The following is a 9,905-nucleotide window of genomic DNA, read 5'->3' as shown; positions in this document are numbered from 1 at the left end:
GTCTCTGGAAGCCCCGATCCCAAATTGATTTGACAAGATGATATTAACACCCTTGACGCTCGATTGAGCTTGTGCACCCACTTCAGACAGAGTGCGTGCTAACAGTTTTAGCTCAGCCGCTACAGTGAAGATTTCAGCTTAAAGGTCCTATTTGTAAGAAGAGTTGACTTTTTTGAGTTTCATTCTCAACTGACACTTTGGGATGCCGACTTGACCTACAATCCCTAAGAGCCAGGAATTGATGAGTTGGGAATTGGACTTAAAAATCAACTTTCTGACAAATTAGACCTTTTAAAGGTGTAAATAATGATTTGGATCACGACGGACAAGCTGTATGGAGCCATTTATGTATTTTGTTGGGGGCTTTTTGGTTTGTTTTTACATTTTAAAACAAGTCCCCATCTACTTCAGATGTTTAGGAGAATCCTGCAACACTATTTTGTGGTAAAACTCCAGAAATGTTTTGTGGACGACAAAACTTAACCTGACTGACCATCGGCATGGGGGTGAGTAGATAGTGACTGAATCTTCATTTTTAGGTCATGTAGTACGAACAGATTCCATGTCAGAGCATGTCCTTTAATACATTGTTGCGTACCAAATATTGATTTTAAGGTCACACACCAGTCCTCTTAACAGTGTTGTCCCCCATTGCCTGCCCCATTGCGCTCCCTAGAGGACAGTTGGTGGTAACAGCACAGTGATGCAGGTCATTTTGGGCGAAAATATGGGGAAAATTATGAAATTGCAACAACTCTGAATTATTTCAGGAGATATGTACCCAAATGTTATGCATATCAAGGTAGTAGACAATGCTGAAGAATTATTCTCACTACAGCATTGAAAAGACATGTTATGAAGCTCTGGGCATTGGGATTTGTAGCTGGATATTGTTAAACATTTGTCGGAGTGTAGGAGTGGACAAAAAAGGTAGAAAGCATAAAGTGCTTATTGTATTCTTTGACAGTTTGATTCAGTGGTAAGCTGCTGTTCAGCTCAGAGAAAGAAGAGTAAAACAAAACAAAGACGCATCTGTGCGCCTGCCTATGAATATTCTTAATCTACACTGTCAGCATGCTGCGAGAGAGCGTCCAGTCCATCTGCAGCCGCATCCGACAACAATTAGTGGAACCTACCTGCCACATCTGTCCAGTACTCCACATCCATACCAAGTGGAGAGTCTCAGCTACAGGTGCCATTGAAACAACCACGAGATTCTGCGCTTTACATTTCATTCATGCCGGCACCTGAAGCTGGCTGGGGGCCCGAAGGCATCTGTCATGGATATCTGCAAGAGCCATGACAAACAATCACGGCAGCCAGCAGTAAACGCACGCTGCCAAAAGTGTTCCACGTACCTAAAGACATTGTTGATCCGTTATAATTGCATCGACAAAGCACCTGAGGAATCTTACAGAGGCCCCTCCTGGCGTCCCTCCATCCTCTCTCGTGTAGCCTTGCTTCCAACATACAGACAGCATTGTAACTGAGGATGCTGTGGAACAGATTACTGGAACGCTGTCGATAGCCATGTGCTCAGATATTGATTACAGCATAAGTCACAGTGGAGTGGGTGATCGCTGAGATTTGGCTTGATAGGCTCTGCAATGAGTGAATCACAGGACATTGTATTTAAAGCTGCAAACGTCCACATGCTACATGTATAAACACACTATTAGATCGAGGTTATGATGGCTTTAGAGGTTTTTGTGTGTTTATCAACTCAGCATATGAGTCTAATTTATGTATTACATTGTGATTTAATTGTATTTTGTTTATCTACATAGATTTGGGCTTTAATTTGCAGCCAATACCCTTTACGTATGTGTGTCATCTTGTACTTGAGCTGGCTCCTCTTTCTACTCTGAAGATATGCTGCCCTCATCTGGTGAGGACAGCAAAGTACAGTGTGTCTCTGTAGGGTTCTATTATTGTGTGCCATGTGCTTTGTGATGAGATGTGATGCTCAACAATGTGCCTAAAGGTGTAACTGCAATTCTCAGAGCAGCATGGAGATGACGAAGCTGAGGACGTCACAGCTCCAAGGAGGAGACAGAGTCTGATAAAAGAACCAAAATCAGAATTTCCCCAGCATCCTTCAAACTTAAAAAAAACTCTGGATCCTATATTTCCCATGATGCATCTTTTTGTTAGAAATTTCTCAGACGTCTTTCAAACATCAGGCCACCAGTTTAAACACTAGTCTCAGTGCAAAAGCAAACATAACCGCTAGAAACATCTTGCAGGCCGACTTTGGGCAGCTCTGCGCTCGATGTTCACTGTTAGTAGGCCTGCTGGCTGCAGACATTTCTATTGAGTATTTTGTACTTGTAAAACACAAAATATTGCACATTTGGACTACAACTTTGACTGTTTTAACATCTATGAGTTTGAGTTTGAGCTTGTAACTGTGACACCAGATGATGTGGACTGCAGCAGCCATGTTGTGTATGATCAGGTGCTACAAGAGCCCCCGACAGGTGATCATCTCAAAACCAGTGTGCAGGAGTTATCACCTTGTTATGATCTTGTTTGTAACGATTATCCAGTGACAGAAAGATGTCGTGCACTTGGAGTTGACATGAGTTGACTTTCTGCAGTGTTCTTTCCAGAACTGCTTTTGCGCCTCCAAGTCCAGCTTTGCCCTTCAGTCCGGCGAGTTTTATCTCATATAAGCCTGTCAGGAAACGACAAAGAGAGGGAAGAAGGAAAGAAAGAAAAAGGAAAGAAAGTTGGCTTGCACAGTGTGTGAACAAGAAATCACTTCCCCGGTTCTACCTGTGCCGTGAGAATAATATAATAAATACAGGATAAGATTTAGGCCTGGTTTTAGGAGGGGATCCCTCCTCCTCATCCAGGCCTGATTCCATCCTTGCGGCTGCTTTTTTGTGTCGACAGGAGCCAGTTGAGCTATTTGACTGAAATATCTCAGCTGGCTCCGACAGGTGCCATGCTGGCCTGAGTTTCGTGGGTATACAAAAGCAACAATAACCCTGAAATGAATGGAGGAGCTGCTCTACTACCTGAACCACTGCCATTCACATCCTGTGGAAAAAAGATAAGTACAACACTGTGACTTGGAAAGAAAACGACCTACGATAGTGTGTTATATAAAATCACTGGAAGTCAAGTATGCTAGCTGACATACTGTATGATGTACCTGCCTGTTCTGCATCACTTAGATTACTCAGCCTTTGATTTCTTTTTATTTACTGAGGTGAAGATGACTTGGGGGGAAATCATACATAACATTATCAAAAGACTCTTGCAGGTTCTGTTATTAGTGATTCACTGATTCTTCATGGTGCTCACTCTGCTGGATGTTTTCACTCAGATGGCTCATAATCAGTAACAACATAACAAAACTCTAAATACATCTTATATGATTATTCAAAGATGATTTAAATCATTCTGTTGTTGCCGTGAGGGTTTTCTTCACAGAGGTACAGGTGGCTGGGGCTAATAATGGAAATAGTTTATGGCAACTTTAACACACAGGTGTTTTTATCTCTTCTGATGAATAATTCACTCTGCTGTATTTTCATGTTCCCCCAGCGGCTGTTACTGTCCGACCCCAAACACCACCCAGAGGTGACATGAGGAGCTGAGTGTCCTCCTGCCACTCTGTCACCCCTGCAGCGCCTCCCTGTGGTAACACGTGGTAACTGTAGGGGAACGTACAGTACAACCAGAGTTTCCATGACAACGTAGAAGAAATGCTCCCTCACGACCGGATCAGAAGGACGACTGAGGACAGGAGAAGATGGAAATCATGTGGTGTTTCATTCAGTCAGGTAACTAAGCCCTTTATTAAGACTACAAATCCCTAGTGACATCAGACTGTGGCAAAATAAAGATTGTACAACATATCATCACCATCTTATTAGCTACTGTCTTCATTTATAGGGATCATAGTTATTTGTTTTCAGTGTCAGGGCAGGACTCTTCTGCACCAAATCTGCCTCCAAACCTCAAACCAGAGCGTCACCAATTAGAAGATGACAGCCCCAGTCAGCAGGATGGCGAGCGTCCTTAACTCACCCGCTCAGATGAAGCTGTCACTGTATGCCTCCTCCTCCTCGTCACACACTGAAGAGGCTGTCAGCATCTGCAGAAATCAAGACGCTCAAGATAGAGAAACTGAAACCTCATGAATCTCTGTATATCCATCCGTCCTTAATGTTGGGTTAACATGAGTTGCTTGCAGGTGTCAGTGTTTGTTTTGGCTGTAGTACCTCCAAACAGCTTCTCAACCAGAAGCCGGAGCAATCTGTCACTTTGCAGAACATACATTTTGACATGTTTGAGATTAGTGCAGCTCATAAATGAACAGGTCTGAGGTTTGTTGTAAAGAATGGGAGCGCGGTAGAGTGGATCGTGCTGAGGACTTCAGTCACACATGCAACACATCTGCCAAAACACTGTTCTGTCAAGTGTTGAGAAATTCATCAAGGCTAACAGGCAGTTCAGAAATCATTCCATGTTTGATATGTACTGTGACTTCAACATTCAGTGTCAATAAAGCTTATTTGAAAAATGAACTTTGATTAGTGTAAATCAATTATAAATTCAGTTTCCATTCAGATACAAAAGCATTGTCCCATTTGACTACAGATTAACAGGTGACTGATGTTTACATATTTAAATGCTGGGCCAGGTTTCTAAACATTTGATACACAGCAGATAGAAAACTATAAAGACTTAAACCTCAATGCAGCCTAAGGTTTGAGAGGGTGGATTTATTCAGGTCTTAGTGACATGGTGTCCATCAGTGCAGCCTTGACACCACTCATCTAGGCCTTTTGAAGAAAATAATGGTGTGGGTGAATGAATGTGTAGAAAAGCTCTTTTATGTACCACACTATAACTCCTCTCAATGCATTAAGCTGCCCTTGAGGCAAATTACACCTTTTCTGCAATATTCTGTCCTTTTAAAAAAAAAATCCATCTTAAGTCACTGCTATAAAGTCTAAAGCTTGTCACCCTAGTATTTGTAATGTTAGGGTCAAAAGTTCAGACTTGCATTTCAGCAAGTTTTAGTTCAAGTCTGCATTTCTCTCCCAAAACATGGACTTTAAAAGTTCAATGCCCAACATGTTGAGAAATCAGAATGTTTGGCCAAGTTGAGAAGCCCTTGTTCCAAACGGTGTTCAGAGCCAAGTTGTTACAAAAAAAAAAATGCAACTTTGTGGAGAAGAGTCGATTGTTGAGTCTCATCCCCAGGTTCAGATACTGTTGCTTTGTGTTGGCAGTTCAGGTCAAACACCAACCCACAGCATCAGTATTTGATAAGCTGGGATGAAACACCACCTCCACAAATTGTGTTGCTTTAAAATAAACCTGGTTGTTTTGGTTTTTCTTAAAAAAAAAAAAAACCAAACAAAGTATACAAGACTGATAGAGGGCACTTTAACCATTTTGCAACACCTCCTTTGCACACTAGATGGCACCAAGTATACAGCAAAATGCACATGCTTTGGCACAGTACACAAAAGTTGAATGATGTCAAGACAAGATTTTAATTAACATATTTATTTAAAAAAAACACAATAAATTCTTTATCCAGTGATATCTGCTGCACCTATTGGAAGATCAGAGACATTAGAAACAAGGCTTAAGCAAATAACACCAAGAAATAATCAGATACTCACTTAGTTTCCCAGCTGGCCTAAACCTCTTCCACTTGCTCTCAGGATGAACACTCTGGACCTGTGGCTGGTAGGATGAACTCTGCTGCGAGGGCGCCGAGTAGGCCTGCTGCTGCGAGGGCGCCGAGTAGGCCTGCTGCTGCTGCGAGGGCGCCGAGTAGGCCTGCTGCTGCTGCGAGGGCGCCGAGTAGGCCTGCTGCTGCGGTTTGAGAGATGCACTCTGCCATAAAGAGGCAGGATAGGACTGCTGCGGCTTCCTGACGCTCACCTTCTGGTCAGCAGGTTCTTTCAGCCGTCTGATAGCGAAGCCACCGAAGCGGTCAGGGATGTCGTGGGTTCTGGTTGGGGCGAAGAGCTGACCAGAGGCTCCTGTTCTGCTGCTCCCAGAGGCGTAGCTCGACCTCTGACTTGTTGGCTTCTCTAGGCTGCGTGGGTGGAAGTTAACAGCATTTTGTTTTTGGTGTGCTGGAAGGGAGTGGCTGTAACTTACGTGGCTTGAGCCGATGCTGGACATTGAAGTAGGCTTGTAGCTTCCTTGGGCGCTTCCTCCAGTTGGCTGAAACAGTTTGCTCTGGTATCGGTTTCCAGCATCAGTCTGGCTGGGGTAATTTAGGCTTCTCTCATTTTGAGGTGGTGAGTAACGAGAAGGTTTAGAGGCTTTAGAGCTACGACTTGAAGATGACACTTTTCTGGCACGGGCAGTGGCTGATGTCTGCATCTTCACAGGGGCTTCCTGCAGTGCTGGAGCACCTGCACTGAACCGGCTTGAAGACTTCACAGGAGCATAGCTTCTTGGCCCGTAACTGGCTGAAGTAGCAGCAGCACTGGGAGCCTTCTGTGCTGTAGATATGCTTCTAGGACTCTGAACAGATGCAGAACTGCTGGACACACGTGCTGTACCCTGCTGAACTGGCCAAGTCCTCTTCTTGCTGACATCAGTAAAGGTATTCTGTTTCTTATGGTACTTACTCACAGAACTTCCACTAACAATAGCCGAAGAAAGGCCAAAAGACTGTTTTGGCACAGTTTGTGCATTTACTTGATTGGACTTAGCTGGTCGCCAGTTAGGTTTTGATAGCGAGCTGCTCTGCACCAACCTGACTGAAGAGTAGCCACTTTGAGCTGGTTGCGACTGAGGGTATGTGTAGCCTCGACTGGAGAGTCCCTGGCTGGAACTACTGCTGCTCTGGGCTGAGGCCAGTCTGAGTTGATTCTGGGGATAGTTACTAGCAAGTCTTCCTTGTCCACTCTGCTGTTGTGAAAAGCCAACATATGCATTGCTGTTTTGTCTCTGAGAGCTTTGAGCTGCAAGAGAAACAAGACCATTAATGCACAGCTCACGCATCGCATCGCTAAGAGACACGGACACCTTTGTGCTCTGCTCACCTTGTGCAGCCCACGAACAGCGTACATGCTCTGCTTGAACTAAGCAAATCAGCAAGACCCTGCACAGGAGACAAAACATCAAGGTCAGAAGAAACGGGACAGCCAACAGTAACTCAACATACTTGGAAAAGCAGCAAAAACTTACCCCAAATGAACTCCACAAGCCATTTCTGTGTGCCAACGTGTGCAACCCTGTCAAAGCAACAGTAGTCCAACTGCCCTGAAGCTACTTGCTCTGCATGTGTGTGCAGCAGAGAGGTTTGCATTTATTGCAGTCTGCATCCAATCAGTGCTTAATGAAGTGATTGTCTACAGGTGTGTGCTGCTGTGGTTTCAGGGTGACTGGGAGAGAAGAGTTCAGCTGATTTTCTTCTCTTCTGCCACCTCTCTCTGCGCTGCGCTCTCAAATAACTGTAGCTTTAATTTGCTAGAAAGAGCTCCTTACACATTAAACAGTTACTTTGTTACGCTGAGATTTCTCCTCTCTGCGTTAAACCTGCCCTTGAGAAAGATCATGTTAGTTCTGATGGCCTTGTTAATATTATTAATGATGCCTCCTATACCCCCTGACGCTGAACAGACCCAGGCGGCACGCTGCAGTAATGATGCAGTCGACCCTAACTGTGACAAACAACACATCAAGATCAGCAGGCTTCCACCTTCTGTTAGCAGGGTATACATCACACACTGCAATACCAATACCACAATCTATATCATGAAAGATGCAACTGTGAGAAACGATGAGCCAAATGTATGATGTCATATTTGCATGCGAGCGTGATATCATCAGCTTCCTGCGTCTGTTTGACTGATCCGGGACCATGTGGGATGCTCAATGTGAAAACGACCTCTTACATCATCAGTGTAGGTGACACACACACACACACTAAGGACACACTCCCCGGTAGTCTGGCAGGTGTGAATCTTCCTCCCAGACTGTGCTTGGTCAATAGTGTTCATTAATGGCACTCCCCTGGTGCCAGCAGAAGCAGGATGCGAGTGCAGACAAAAGGACGACAAATTAATCCGTCACTCTGTCCTACTTTCCCCTTATTGTGAATGCCCTCATCAGCTAAACTTCTTCTACCCCGATTTATTCAAATTTGCAATCTTATTTTTCATCTTTTAGACACTTGAGCGTTTGAGCCCGAGCGGCAATAGCAAATTTCCTCCTCTCCGTCGTAGGAAGGAGTGACACCTCGCATGCGATGACCAGATGAGTGTGGTGGCTTAGATCAAAGACACAATTTCCTGTCAAAGGAAATAGCGCAGAGGATTTTTTTTTAGGAACAGTTTCCTCCTTTCTAAATTCTTTCCATTACTCTTATCAACATTCATATGAGCAAGAAGTAAAAGCGGGAGAAAGTTCTCCATTGGCTTCGGCAACAATACTCCTGATGACACAGGCAGGCTTTAAAACAGCTTACACGAAACATGCAAGGGTGACATAAATCACAATGGGATCTATTCATCAAAGTAGGCGCCTCTTTTCTCCTTGAGGGTGATCCCTCTCATTTGAATTCAAAATCTGCCTGCATCATGTCTCATAAGTGCACATGTTCTGCCTTAATGATGTTGATCTGCGCTGCTTTAACAAAGGAATTGCTGTGTTCGATCTGCAGACTTGTGACCTGTGGACAAGTGGAAGACGCGCTCATTTGAGCGTGGCCTTCAGTGGGACCTGACTCGGTGTAAAGGTCACACTGTGTCAGGTTCCACTCTGCTCGTGAGCTTTCTGCGTGCTAAGATAGATTTGTTGCTGTATGTGCAGGGACCACCAAAGAGGTATGATGGAGGAGAAGGCAAACGCCATTGTCATCTAATTTATGTGCAGAGCTATGCAGAATGCAGGGGCATTCGTGAGACGGGTCAGTAACACAGTCACCTATGCCACCTGAATCGAAAAACACAGCTTTTTCTCTCCATTTTAGCTTGCTGTGCACACCAAGCCTACAGTTCTTTACTACACAGCCACAGATCTGTGATAAAATATTCCAAACTCAAGGTTGACGTGCTCCACCTGACTTTTTAGAGCAAATGGAAGTTCAGTGCATGCGACTACACTTTCGGTCATCTTAAAGTTTCAAAGGTTGCAGGAAATGGCCAGAATTTGAAGGCAGCCTCACAACTCAAAGCATAACCCCTAACCGCCGCTCAGTATATTTAGAGATTATATTATCAATTAGATTATTTATCAATTATAGAGCTGGAGTATTTTTACATGTTACTCAGTGAATTGAGGATTCATTTTTGACCAAGAAGAGTCGATGTGGGAAGACAAACTAAGACTGTTTTGTTGAGTTTAACAGTAAGTTAACGAGGACATTGAGCTTGTCTTAGCTTGGTAAAGGACAGATGGTGTACACTTGTATTTTTTTGTTTAATGGGTGTAAAATATCTCCTTTCTTGACTTTTTTTGTATTAGTCTAAATAGTAAACTAAACGCTTTTCCATCTCCCAGCTGAAACTGTCAGGGCTATACTATCAGACAACGCCTCTCGTGGTACAAAGGAGTATCACGAAACAGGACGAGCCAGGGCTAGCTGGTTAGCATGCTAACTTTAGTTGACATCTCCGCAATGCTGCTGTTGCTTCAAACTCTGTATATAATGTTATTTCATTTTTTGAATGTTTTAAACAAAAGTTTCGACCATAACTTGCAAATTGCTCAATTTAAGGATAAGCCATTCTGTATTTGACATTTTTATTATTGGCAACAAATCATGTGGAAAGACCAAATCCAATGATGTGTTTGCTCACCTCTCAACTCTCTGACTTCCCTACCCTGTCTGCAGACCCAAGCCTTGTCATTGAATAATGAAGGAACACCGGTAACCCAGTGTAGCAGAGTGACTCACTGCTTGACTTCAA

General features: G+C 43.8%; 1 protein-coding gene across 2 annotated transcripts; it reads right to left on the bottom strand.

The window, feature by feature from the left end:
* Positions 1-5,495: 5,495 nt before the first annotated feature.
* Positions 5,496-7,289, bottom strand: LOC311272557 (uncharacterized protein). 2 transcript variants are annotated; one of them, XM_084379068.1, is made up of 5 exons: positions 7,180-7,289; positions 7,035-7,093; positions 5,812-6,953; positions 5,652-5,757; positions 5,496-5,581 (listed from the first exon to the last, which is right to left on the bottom strand). In XM_084379068.1, exons 1-5 carry the CDS (start codon positions 7,200-7,202, stop codon positions 5,559-5,561), a joined length of 1,353 nt encoding a protein of 450 aa, XP_084235194.1. In that variant the 5' UTR covers positions 7,203-7,289; the 3' UTR covers positions 5,496-5,558. The 2 variants fall into 2 exon arrangements, with proteins under 2 accessions (XP_084235194.1, XP_084235193.1); XM_084379067.1 differs by having other exon boundaries at positions 5,652-6,953.
* Between the last annotated feature and the right edge of the window lie 2,616 nt (positions 7,290-9,905).

This window comes from Pagrus pagrus, assembly GCF_965226575.1.
Source record: "Pagrus pagrus genome assembly, chromosome: 17".
In the NCBI taxonomy this organism is placed as follows: Eukaryota; Metazoa; Chordata; class Actinopteri; order Spariformes; family Sparidae; genus Pagrus; species Pagrus pagrus.
Note: the sequence above shows the minus strand (reverse complement) of the source record. Positions and strands in the feature narration are given on the sequence as shown.

Excerpts from the sequence above, each read along its gene's own strand:
- LOC311272557 (XM_084379067.1), bottom strand. The coding sequence starts at position 7,202 with ATGGCTTGTGGAGTTCATTTGGG. Across the intron at positions 6,954-7,034 it reads CTGTTCGTGGGCTGCACAAG|CTCAAAGCTCTCAGAGACAA; the intron begins GTGAGCAGAGCA and ends TTTCTCTTGCAG. Across the intron at positions 5,582-5,651 it reads TAGGCCAGCTGGGAAACTAA|GTGCAGCAGATATCACTGGA; the intron begins GTGAGTATCTGA and ends ATCTTCCAATAG.